This window comes from Chelonia mydas, chromosome 16, assembly GCF_015237465.2.
Source record: "Chelonia mydas isolate rCheMyd1 chromosome 16, rCheMyd1.pri.v2, whole genome shotgun sequence".
NCBI classification, from domain to species: Eukaryota; Metazoa; Chordata; order Testudines; family Cheloniidae; genus Chelonia; species Chelonia mydas.
The window spans coordinates 12,096,633-12,109,684 of record NC_057857.1 but is presented as its reverse complement, the minus strand read 5'-3'; the positions used below and the strand labels follow the sequence as shown (position 1 = coordinate 12,109,684).

General features: G+C 52.8%; 1 protein-coding gene across 2 annotated transcripts in view; it reads right to left on the bottom strand.

The window, feature by feature from the left end:
- ENG (endoglin) overlaps positions 1-7,421 on the bottom strand; it is a 57,492-nt gene extending 50,071 nt beyond the window's left edge. The window contains exon 1 of one of the 2 annotated variants that reach the window (XM_027819723.3): positions 6,846-7,421. In XM_027819723.3, the coding sequence (XP_027675524.2) occupies positions 6,846-6,903 (58 nt within the window). In that variant the 5' untranslated portion in view covers positions 6,904-7,421. The remainder of the gene's footprint in view (positions 1-6,845) is intronic. The other variant, XM_037879974.2, reaches the window with a different exon arrangement.
- Positions 7,422-13,052: the final 5,631 nt, after the last annotated feature.

Below are 13,052 nucleotides of genomic sequence, written 5' to 3'. Positions count from 1 at the left end.
GAACCAGCCTATTTCCAGGACTAAGCAAAGGGAATAACCCCTTTTCTTTTTGAGCCTTTCTACATCATTTCTGCTTGTCTGTTTCACCCTCTACACAATAACTGGGAGATCACCGAGGTGCCTCGGTGTCACGGAGCCTCTTTACAGGCCTGGGATTTAAGGGAGACAACGCAGATTTTTGCCGCTGGAAATCCAGCGCTAGCTCAGAACTACAACATGGATGATCACTGTCTCATAGACACCTCTCTCCTGGCCCCGCAGGTGAGTTTCGGAAGTGAGGCAGGATCTGCTGCCAAGCCTTTGTCCCATTGCCATGAACGGGATTCTGGTGATTCACTGTGGCTCATGCTGTCCAGGCTCCTGGCCCTGTGTTGTCACTGTCAAGTACAGCAGAGCCTTTCCCTGACCTCTTCTACACAGCCTGCAGGATGACATGAGGGCAGTGTAATCTGCTTCAGCTGCCATGCCAGGCAGAGCCAGGTAAACCCAGGCATATGAGGACCCTGAGGACAAACCCCCTATTCCACTAAAAGCAGCACAAACATTACCCAGCTCGCTTTTTGATGTCACTGGTGCTGATGGATACAGTAATAGCTGGGTGAGCTCAGCACACCGGGACACAATCATATGATTCAGATCCTTTCTCTGAGCTGGAAAACAATGCCAGTAAATGGCCAGCAACACAATGGGATGCCAATTCAAAGCAGAGTGTGCAAACAGTGGTGGGTGTGATGCGCACATAGGACGGGTGAAGGCAGGGGTGGGGTTTAGGGAAGGGAGGTCTGGCTGAAAGGGGATGCAGCTGACTGGCGTGGCCAGGGTGAAGGGACTCAGGCGTTGGATCCTGATCATCCATTCACATAGCACCTTTCACCCCATAGCACTTTACCAGCTCACAAACAAACGATACACGGCTCACTCCAACAGTCCCTGAAACACAGCCCCTTCTGGGGTGGGACATGGCAGCTGCTTCACAGCAGACACCAGCGCTCGACTGCAGTTTAGGACACAAAGCGAAAAATGCCTTTTTCAATGGAAAACGCAGCTGGACTGTTAGGAAGGCAGAACATTAAAACCCACCCTGGAATTCAATCTGGGAAGTGACGTGATCAGCAAGGGGTGTCAGGGGCTACAGGTACCTGAGTGCTGTCTCCTAGTGCTTCTCAAGCTATCTGATGTGGGGGACCTGCAATTTTTTTTTCCAATGTGCGCGCAGACCGGTAGCCGATGGCTCGCGGACCAGCACCGGTCCACGGACCACCACTTTGAGTAGCACTGTCCTAGGCCACAATTGTGGTGCTGGCCAAGGGAAGAGTGACACCTACTGCACCACCGACACCCACAGGGGAGCTCTGACCGGTCTCTCCGCTAAGCACTCACGCAGTCCAACACTGCTGAGCTCGGGCCAGACGGCAGGAGTGCAGCACAAGGGGCTACAGAGATGGCTAGATGGCAGCTGGGGAGCGTAGCTTTTCCCCCACTTGTTTGGGCGGCTTTTGAGTTTTTCCATAACTAGGGCTTTTCACGTGTTTTTTCTACTTTGGAAGTGAAAACCAGAGTGAGGGACAGGGAATCACGGGGGGGGGGGGGGGGGGGGGGGCAGATTTTCATTTTGCAGCTCTACTTAATGTCACTGGTTCAGGGTAACTGCGCCTGTAACCCCCGCCACGGTCCCTCAAGGGCACCCACTTAAGGTTTCTGGCTCCCAGCCGTCACCTCTCTTGGGCACAGCTCCGGGCCTTGCACTGTGACGTCCCCAGCAAGCCAGGCTGCCGAAAGACGAGTGCCTGCAGTTTGCTTTCTGTCCGAGGGCTCTGACCAGCACCTTGCCTGCTGTTACAAGTTACCACCCAGCTCTTTCTGAGCCAGCCCAGCACCTTTATTCTTAAGGTAAAAGCAGTACAGAGAAAACGTGTAAAAAAACCAACATTCCTATACATGTGCTAACAGCTGACCTGAGGTCACCTGCAGCCTTAGGGGGACCTAACAAGCCAAAGTCTTTCCCACTCTTCTGCAAGGGTTGGGGCCCTTGGACAGAAGGTCCGGTCCGTTTGCTGGATCAGAAAGAAGACCTGAGCCTGTGCGAACCCACCTCTTTATCCAAATGGCCTTGCTTTGTGAGATGGTGTGTGGAATCAGTCTCTGCTCTCTGGAGATGTTATAACCTGCGTGATTTGCGTCATCATCTCCCACGGTTTGTGGTTCCTGGAGAAGCTGGGGGAGCCCTCCTCACGGGAGTTCAGTAAAATCCTTAGCTCACGGTGATACTCAAACTTAATATAATACAGGCCCCAAAGACATTGCACAGGATGGCACCACCTGTCACACGGCGCCTGGCAGCTCCTACCCGGTTTGTAGATGATAAGGGCAGGAGAGGACATTGGATCATCCTGTGTGACCCCCCTCGCCTACCGTAAGCAGGGAATGCTCAGCTGGTCTCCCTCCTGGGCTGTGGCTGGGCAGTGCCACGCGTAGCAATGCCCAGCTCACCGCTACCTGCATACAGCGAAAGAGCTTCTCATCCCCGGGTGATTCTGTCACTCAGAGGGGTTGGTGTCAGACTCCTCATGCTTTCCGGGAGCAACGGGAAACACACACTGGCCTGCGGCTAATCCAAGAGCAGCCACTGAGCCAGCGTGCCCATCCCCACCTGTCATTCAGCACAGGCCCAAAGGAGGCCCACAGGGAGGACAGCAGCTGCCACGTGGAACATCAATGGTAGCGTGAAAGGGACAATCCTCAGGGTGCCACCAAAGAGGACGAGGACCCTCTGGGGTTTTACTGAAGACATACTGAGCCAAATTTCCCCCAGGTGTAAGCCCAGAGAAGGCGTAGGGTTCCACCAGGGATAGACTTGGCCCAATAAGGCTGTCTAGCCACAGTCCAGTCCCATTTGAACCAGATTATCCAGCCACATGGGAGTTCTCCATGAGACGTCACTTTAACTAGATCCCCTCGCACTGTTGAGCTCAGTGCCATGATTAGCACAGTCCTTCCCCACCTGCAGGGATCACACAAGCTCTAGGGATGCACCTTCCCTTAGTGACTCATGATCACAGGGGCAACTTCTCCCATTTTCTGGGAGCTGCCCTGTCACCACACTTCCATGATTGCTGTTCTGCAGATGAGTGTGCGCCCCGGGTCCTGAGATTCCACACTGCTCTCCCAGCCCCACTCATTACAGTGCTGCCAAAGCTTATGGTTTTATCACAAGTCCAAGGATATTTGGTTGGGCTTCTTAAAGCTCCAGCTTCTGGAGTCATGTGATTAGGTGAAAATCCCAGCTGTAATTTTTTAAAAGGTTGGTTGCACAGAAAAGCTTGAAAACGTGACTCAAATGCAGCCCGAAAGCTCAGAAACAAAAAGCAAATCCCCCTGCCCAAGACATTTACACATTTTCTAATAGCTTGTGATTTTTAAGCCATTCTGATGCTTGTTGAGTCTTGATGCAAGATTTCTGAATGCAAGAGTGGGTTAAGCTGAGTCAGGGAAATTCCACCCTCATCCCTAGCCCCTGCTGAGTGGGAATCCTGCAGTTCGCCCAGTGGTGATCTCTCCTGAGCTGAGCAAACTACAAAAGATCCCCCTGAAAATGCTTCCATGCCTGCCAGCCCCTCTGGTTCTGTGGGCCAGGGCCCTGGGGCGTACACATTTAAAAACCATCTGTACCCACTGTTAGCCAATGCAAGCCTGTATTCACACCCTACACACCACTGGAATAGTCTTGTACAAAATATGCCTTGGGAGGTATCATTCGAAAACTAGTAAGCCACTGGTCAATAATATCAACAACATACATAGCAACTTTATGTGTAAAGTTCTGACATCCCCCTGTGTGATGTTGAAGGCACATGTTCAAACCTGCATAGCCCTGACTAGGTGGAACTGGTCAAGCAGGCCTGGCTTAAACAAAGGGATGTGTGTTCACCTCAGTTTACATATAAGCTGTAAACAGAGTCTTCAGACAGTGAGAGAGGGGAGAAAGGCCACAGAGAAAATCTGCATTTCAGAAAAGAAACAGCATAACACCTCTTTCCTCCACCAGATGCCCTGTCTCCTTGCTCCCAGCTAGAAAGAACCTTAACTAGGGGGCACGCTCAGGAAAATGCTTTTCAAAGGGTGATGGGACAACAAAAGCAAGAGGCAAAACACCTCCGGGTCTCCCTCCCTGCCCACCTCTCTCTAAGACAAGAGACGTTGGGCTTTGGGAGCAGATCCTGACCTGAGAGTTCGGTCAACAATGCTACTGGAAAGCTGTCGCAAGAATTTCACCTTGAACCACGTCTAGTTTGTTACGTTTAGTACTAGGAAGCTTTTTGATCTTTATTTCTCTTGTAAGTGTTTCTGACTTCAATGCCTTATACTTGCACTCACTTAATACCTAGCTCCTTGTACCTCAGTAAACTTGTCTGACTCGCTAATCAAACCTAATCCAGTGTTGTGACCTGCATGGGTAACTCCACCGAAGGCAGCAAGCTGTCGTTTACTGATCTCCTTAGAGGGGCAAGGGACCTAATACATCTGGACTGTCCGGGAGGGGGCTAGACAGTGAAGAACACACGCCTTGGGGAGACGATTCGGGACTGGGCGTGTGTTGGGGTCACCCCACAGGCAGAACTCAAGGCTGCTGGAAGCCAGAGTGTGGCTGATGTGCCGCTGACAGGCTGCTGGGGTCACAGCTGCTGGACCAGGGCTGTGGATCTACACAGATACTCAGGACGTCAGGAGCCCAGCTTGGGAACTACAGCAGCAAAGTACTGTGAGGCACCCCAGGTTGCAGGGTAGGGGTGACACAGCCCCTCACTGGTCTGGATTGCACCCTGGAATGTCACGACCATATTATCTCCACACCCACGATCCCCCTGGAAACCTGATTTTGGTTTAGAACCGATCTCCACGGCCAAGCCTGCCATGTTGTGGGACTGGGGTATAGCACAGTGCTGGCCTGGCTGTGTGCACAAGATCACAGAGTGTTATAAACCAGCGTGGAATCAATGATGATTTTCACAGCCTGTCCCTACTACAAAGCTACCCTGCGCCTTGCTAGATATCCAGGTAGTCCGACCCTTCAGCAAAGCCACAGCTCCATCTCTGCTATCTGCTCTTCCAGTCTCATTCTCCAAGGGAGCTAACAACTTGTGCTCTCTCCCTGTAGCTCGTTTAGTTTCTTTGGTGTGTATTTCTGTTCATTAACTCACAACATTTGTCCCTTTCAAATCCTTGCTCATCCTGAATTGTTCTTTCCCCTCCTACTGTTGCTTTACTCTTTGGCCTCGACACTTGCAAGATTTTATGAGGGTGAATAAACGCAGCTGGGGGATTTCCCAAGCATCTCACTTCTCCAGAGGAGGTTACTTTAGAGAGAGGATTTATCCCAATCCACGGAATTTGGCCAAATTCCCAATTTCTTTACAGTCTCAGTTTTCAAACGCTCGTACGTTATTTTCATTTCCCCTTTTCCCTCTCCCCTCCCTGAGCTGCCTGGGACCTTTACAATCCAAAGCGAGACAAACAAGCTGGGGTTTGCACTTTTCTAACATTTGTTTCGAGTTTTCTCTTTCCTATTCCCAGCAACGCTTCAAGTGATTTCCTCTGCAAAACTCCAGCTCTCAGCATTCTGGCTGCAACCGCAGGAGTTTGATTTGACTGAGTAATCAAAAGATGTTTTACACCAAACACAACAGGCCGGATCAGCCTCCCTCCCAAGCCATCCCACTGGGGCATGCGCTGATTCATGCCAGCTGAGGATCCGGCCCCCTGCGTCTCCCAGCACTAAACGCTCATGTCAATCACCCCCAGCCCAACACTGGAATGGGAGAGGGGCCCTCAGCAGCACAGCGGTTTGTTGCCTTGCATAGCCCAGGAACCTCCTAACAGCCATTCAACTGGCCTTGCACAGCGTTTGTCTGGTCCCATACTGTGTCCTAGAACTGAGATTTATCTGGTGAGTCACTGGGAAGCCGCAAACCACCCCCCGTCCCAGGCCCAGGGGACAGGTTTTCCTTCCCTCCTTTAGCGATTTTTTCTGTAATTTGCTTTCATACTTGCTAACTATGGGCCCGATCCAACTTCCATGGACGTCGAGAGACGGGCTCTCATTGATTTCAGTGAGTTTTGGATGAGGCCCAGGGAGTCCGGTTCTGAGCTGCAGATTGCCCTTGGCTCCCACTAAAGCCAATGGCGCTGAGGGCACTACAGGAAGCACTCAGCACTTTGCAGGATCTGGCTCTAACAGCAGCAGGCTATAGACCTCAGGCTGCAGTCTCGGGCCCTGTGTGCAAACGCCCGCCCGCCGGGATAGTTCACAAATAAGTCACTCTCCACTCGGCCACAGGGAGCGCAGTGCGGACAGCCCAGGCCTAGGGATAGCAGAGGGAGGTGCTGGGTGAGCTTTCCCGGGCTGACCAAGGGAGTGACTGGCTGAGATGCAGCTAACCGGAGAGCTAGGTAAGAGTCAGCCAGCGATGTGGGGTCCCTGGGTTGCGGGGAAAAGTGAAAGCAAAGCGGGGCTTCGCTCTCACCATCGGCTTTTCACAGTGCCTGCGAGGGGCAATGGAGACGCTTGTGGAGTGCAAGTTCCCGGTGCAAGAGCAGGACTCTGGCTGTGTTTGCTGGGGACAGGGTGGCACATGGCCTGGGGCCTAGCCCACCAGGGCATGTGAAAGTGCAGCATGAAAAATGGGGCACTTGGCTCAGCTGGATCCAGGTCTAGTGTAAAGATCCAGCTGCGAGAAGGATGGGGCTAAGGCAGAGCAGGAGAATACAGAATTAAACCAACCCGATCAGCCAACCGCCCCGCACCCAGAGCCGCCCGCCCAGCGCGCAGGCAAGGAGGAGTCACTCACTTGTGCGTATCGGTGTGCAAGAGAGCAGCAGCGCTGCTAGGAACAGCCCAGCCTCCATGGGGTGGGAATGCCGACTCCCTGCTCTGCCTCTCTTCTCTGCCTCCCGGCACTTCTTAGCCTGTGTCCAGAGGCAGGGGCCTCGCACCAGGAACCCCCGACGGGCTGCACTGTTTTGCTACAGGACCGCGGAGACAAAGCCGGAGGGAGGGGAAGCGTCTCCACTCCAGCCTTGGGGAGTTTCAGAGCTCGTGGCGATGCAGAAGTGGAGGAAGCAGCAGAACCGGAGCCGGCCGTCGTGGGCTGGCGAGGCGGCTGCCACTTGCTGCGCCCGGGCTGCTCTGCAGCGTGGAGGTGCTGTGTGGGACTCACAATGCCTGAATGGGCAGCACTGACTCAATCCAGCCCTGATGACGCGGCGCGGCAGGAAATTAACTCCCTTTAGAGGAGGGTCTGCCAAGCGATCGCCTGCCAAAGGAAGAGAGGAAATGCCGTTTTCAGAGGCCTGGAGCCTCTGCTGGAGGTCATGCTCTGACAGCACGACGGGAGCTGTGGCTCAAGGCTGAAGGAGAGCAAGGGAGGGCGCCTTGCACTTTCGGTTCCCTCTGCAAGGAGGAGTGCAGCCAAGAAGGGGTTCCCAGCACATCTGGAGCTCCTGGAAGTGGCTCTGCTTCCTGGCCTCCATGTGGGTCTGCAGTTTCTTTTCTCCTGCCCTCAGCCAACCCGGTAACTGATACTATCCCCTGGCATGGCTTCATCCCCAGGAACAACTGTACGGGCCACACTGGGGAGTGATTTCTGGCTTCCCAGCCAGATTCTGCATGGAGACAGATAGTTGGGTTTGTGAGCGTGCCTCAGTGCGACTGCAGCATGTGTGTGGACACCACCCTGTTCTCAAGTCCCAGCCACTGAATCCTTCCTTTAGGATTCCTGAGAGGGAGTGTGGTCTAATGATTAGTACCCAGGCCTGGGATTCTATTCCCAGCTCTGCCACTGACCTGCTGGGTAACCCTGGGCAAGTCACATCACTGCTCTGTGCCTCGGTTTCCCCTGTCAAATGAGGCTGCTAATCTCTTCCCGCCTCTGAGGGGTGGTGAATCTAGAGTGCTTTGGATGGAAGGGGACAGAGACGGACAAAGCATCTTTCTGCGGGGGCTCCCAGTGTCATTTCAGGGGGTACGACGGGAGTTTGACGGGCTGTCTGAGGCCAAACGGGGAGTTCCCATGCCCAAGCTCAACAACATGGGGCACAGTGTCTATGCACTGGAGAACACAGACACTGCAGCCTCTCCCAGGGCATTCTCAGAGCCTGGCTAGCACAAGGACCTACGAGGGGGAGAGGAAACTTTTCAGGCAAAGCACAGTAGAAGAAACTTTTCTCTAGGTTAGCAGCAGACCCTCCCCCCCAAACCCACAACACAGCCTGACAGGACTATGTGTTCTCACTGGCATACGGCTGATGGCACCACTCCATGTGTGGTGCTGAAGAAGTCAAAGGGCTGCTCCATGCTACAGTAGCAGCTGAGGCAGGGGACCTGTTGCAACCTGGCTCCAATTGTAGTGCCGATGGGCTCTTAGAAACATAGAATCAGAGAACATTAGGGTTGGAAGAGACCTCAGGAGGTATCTAGTCCAACCCCTGCTCAAAGCAGGACCAATCCCCAACTAAATCATCCCAGCCAGGACTTTGTCAAGCTAGGCCTTAAAAACCAATAAGGAAGGAGATTCCACCACCTCCCTAGGTAACCCCTTCCAGTGCTTCACCACCTTCCTAGTGAAACAGTGTTTCCTAATATCCAACCTAAACCTCCCGCACTGCAACTTAAGACCATTACTCCTTGTTCTGTCATCTGCCATCACTGTGGTCTGTCCCTTAGCTGTGGTCTGTCCCTGGACATGGCCAAGGCTTTAGCCTGGCTAGGGAATACAGCTGAGGTCCTAGGTAGGCTATAGCATGGAACTGCCTTTCACCCCACTCAGGGGACAAGCATGTTGTTACAGGCCCTAATTGATGCCCGGGCAGGGTCTTAGTCCCACGGCTATTTGTGAGAGCAAGAGTGACTTGTTAAAGGCTCACTAAGGACATTGCCAAAGAGCTATTGTTGATATAACAATGGGACTTCATGACCTCAGAAGCCAAGGTCCCATAGTAGCTGGGGGAGGGAATCTCCCTGTTTCTGGTGGGCTTCATTCCCCTATCAGGCCATCCCAGCAGATCCTTCAAAAAAAAAAGTGTTGTTTTTCCCCCAACCATTAGAATGTACCAGAGGAGAAGAATGTTTGTAATTGCTCACTGGAAGGCTCTGGGTGAGCCCCCAGGATAGGTCCCCCGGGCTGGGAGGGGTTGGCAAGGCAACGAATCCCATCTGAAGCAGAGAGATTCACCCCCACCCCACTTGACCCTGGCCCCCAACTCCAATAAGTCCCAGCATAAGCAGGCTAAAGGAACACGTCTATGTGAAAGGGTGGATAGCACCACGGAAGGGCCGAATAGCTCACAACAGTGGAGCACCAGGGATGTCCTGGGTGAGAGGAGGAGGCTGGGACTTTGCCAGGTTGGGTCTTCACAGGGCAGGCCAGGCTGTTTAGATCTCAGCTCGTGACATGCTGCTCTCACAGTCCGTGATCACCCCCTGCTGCGTCACCCTCCCACAGCCCTGCAGCAGCCTCTCAGCAACTCCTCTGCCCTTCTGGGCCGCCATCTCGGCCCTGACAGGTGGTGCCACCATCTTCGGTCACCCCTCTGCTCCCGAACCCTACGCCACACGCCCTCTTCCCCCAATGGGCCTGGAGACTCCTGTCAGCAGCTTTTCTGAGGCGTTCCCGGCTCCCTTGCCAACTCACTGGCCATCCATCTCTAAGCGGGCAGGGGACATGGGGGCCCTTTTCCCAAGCAGGCATCCAGAGCCCACACTTGGCCCTTCACACCGGCTCCGAGACCTGGGCAGGCACCAGAAAGGTGAGCTGTAGAACTGGGATCTGGATTTCAAACACCCCAAGGAAACTGGAGGCATGTTTGGCTCTGGGGAGGAGGGCCCACAGTTCCCAAAAGTGATTTCGGGTGCCCAATGGGGAACACCTGCAAAAGGGCCTGACCCTCAGAGGACGGATGTTCAGCCCTTTCGGACCCTCAGGTCCCACTGGGGTGCCTCGTGCTGGGCTTCCAAAAGTCACCCGTCGCTTTTGGAAATGTAGGCTAGGGTGTCCGGTTTGGGTGCGTTTCTTGATTTCAAGCCCCTAGATGCCAGTTGAAGCATCCAAGGGTAGGATCTGACATCCCAGGCTTGGAAAGTGGCCGGGGATGCCTTGGGATAAACAGCTGCCCAGGGGATCAAAGGCCGGAGCATCAGCAGCTGTTTAATGGCACATAAAATATTGGTGTAACTTGTGGGCGGAGAACGGGTGTCTCGAGGACTCAAAAAACAGAGCGACTGGCTCGGACACTGGCCTGAAACCAGAGTGAGGAGCCAGCCAGAAAGCTAATAGATCTAGCAGAGGAATGGGCCCAGCTGGCGTAAATCAATATAGAACTAATACAGCCAACAAGCCGCCCACGGAGAGCGAGACGGCAAAATACATGCTGGAGTTGGGATCCAATGGGTGGGAGGTGGCGATTCCCTCGGCCTCTTTCGATGCCCCTCCCCTCCGCTTGGAACACCATCCTCTTCCATCCAGACCCTCCCTTAAAACACAGTCCTTCTGCGGCGCCTGTCCACAAGGATTCCTCCAGTGGACGCCCGCACCGCTTCCAGTTGGGCCCTACATCCGGCGCGTTACGTGTCTGGTTTAGACTCGGAGCGTGACTCTCTCCACGCTGCACAGCCCTGAGTGTGCTGAGAGAGCTTTCTCAATAGACTCCTTCCCCAGTGGCTATTCACTTCGGGAGGATCAAAGACTCAACAGAGACACACACGGAACAGTGCAGCTCCTAGACGCAGCTGCATTCCCCGCTCCCTGCTGTCTTTGGCCTTGTCTAGATTAGATCGACAGATCGATTTGTCCTTCTGGTGTGTGTGCATGGGGGGGGAATGCCATGGCCTGCACACACAAATTTGTTATGATCAATTTTTCCCTGGTGAGTCCACAGCTCATGTCACCCTGATTATAGGTTGGGATGGACGTCAATCAGAGCAAGCTCCTTGATTGCAGAATAGACAACAGGACAGAGCTGCATTCAGAATGGGGGACACGGATTCCCATATGCCAGGGCCTGGCTGATGGAACTGCCACACCGCAGTCTGTGACCTCCTTTTGTCCATCATTAACATCTTCTTTGTACGCTTCGATTCGGCTTTGGCTTTTCCAGCGGGTGATTCCTTCCCTGGAGATGCCGGGGAGCAGAGGGTGCTCGCCACCTTGCTGAGCTGGGCCTGTCGCCCTGAGAAATGTGATCCCAAAGTAATGGGGGATTCTGCTGAGAATTGGGGATTCTGCTGAGCCACATCAATTTCTAGAGCACCCATCAACCAGCACAACAGAGCTCAGGAAGCCAGACTGCAGCAGCTTCGGAGTATGTAGCTGTGGTGAAACTTACACGGGAGGGAGGAAACTCCTGCGCTCTTCGCTGCCCTGCCATTTTTATGGCTGGGGACAATTTTTAATTTTTGCTTTTCTATTTATGTTCGCTGGTGGGGGCAGTCCAGCTCCCCGCTGCCTGGGAGAAGCTCCCTCTCCTGGGCCTGTCTGCGTGCATTTTCGTTTCCATGGCCCTTTGTCACCATCTCTCTCCCCTGCCCATCTGAACAGCAGCCACTGGCTTGGCAGCCACAGACCTCTACCCCATGTCAGAGCACAGTAACAAAGATCAGCCTCTTCCCAGCACGCCTGTCTCATACTACCACTGTCCAATAGCCGGAGACTCTAGCCATCCATAGTTACCACAGTAACAGAGCACGCCACAATCTTTAATGTTTTTATCCTCACAACACCGATATGGGGCAGGGCGGTGCTGGTATCCCCAGTTTACAGATGGGGAAACTGAGGCACAGAGCGACTAAGTGACTTGCCCAAGGTCACACAAGAAGTCCATAGGACAGCAAGGAATTTATCACACATGTCCTGAGTCCCAGGCTAGTCCCCATACTGCTGAGCCACTCTTCCTCTCCTCTTATAAAGTTTTGCCCCCTGGAGACAGAAGACTCAGTTCTCCTCTCACACCACTTTTATTCCAGTTTACCTCTGACTATACTGGAGTTACTCTTGAGTTACTCAGTGTATGAGAGTAGAATTGTGCCCAGAACATATAGGTGTAAGCCTACCCCGCTCTGTTCCTTCCCCCGTTTGATGTGAAAGTCATTCTGGACATTCACCTTCTTACTCACTATTGTACAGATGTGCTGATGACATTCGTAGAAGCGGACTCGTTTTAATATGGTTTTAAATGGCAGTGTAGGTAGCAGTTGTGTGTCTCCACATGAAATTCTGCTTTCATATAAACAATTGGGGCTCTGCGGTGTGAAGGTTTGAGAAAGGGAAAATGCCCCCAAATTTTCACTGTACAAGCGATACAAAAATGGCTTTGTGTCACCCCCAGGACACATCATATAGACACACACAGGACACACCACACTGAGTGACACAGCACACAAGTGTCTAGAGAGGATGATCCATTACACACAGACACGCATCAATATGATATCCCATCACACACACAGTGCATTATACTAGTGCACACGCATAAGAGTGCATCAGGCATTGGCAAGAGGAGCGCGTTGGCCTAGGCTCTGCAACTGGATGTAAAGGCCTGGTTCTCCCTTGCCTTGCTCCCTGCACGGTCATTGACAGCTGCCCAAAGCCTGGATAAAACACTGACTTGCAGAGTTCAAGGGAATCAGGCCCTCCCGTATCCCAGCCCCAGATTTCCAAGTGTAGTCAGATGTCCTCATGCGTCATTTGTGCGCTTGTCACTGAACGGTCTCACAGGGTTGTCCTGGTAAATCTCTGAATTTCTATGAGTTTGTACATTTTAACCATTTCTTCTAGATCTGGTCAATTCCAGGCACTCCCTACCAATGGCACTTGTGTTTGCAGAGATCATTTCCAATAGCAAGGCCAAACTCATTTCTTTTCTTGTATCACACAGAGAACTTTAGAGCTAAAATCAAGGTTTTTTCTTTTTAAAAAAATTACTAATGGAAATGGTTTCATTAAATCTCACTCTCAGTCCCCACCATGCACCCAATATGCTGAGTGATTTTGAAAATAACGAGG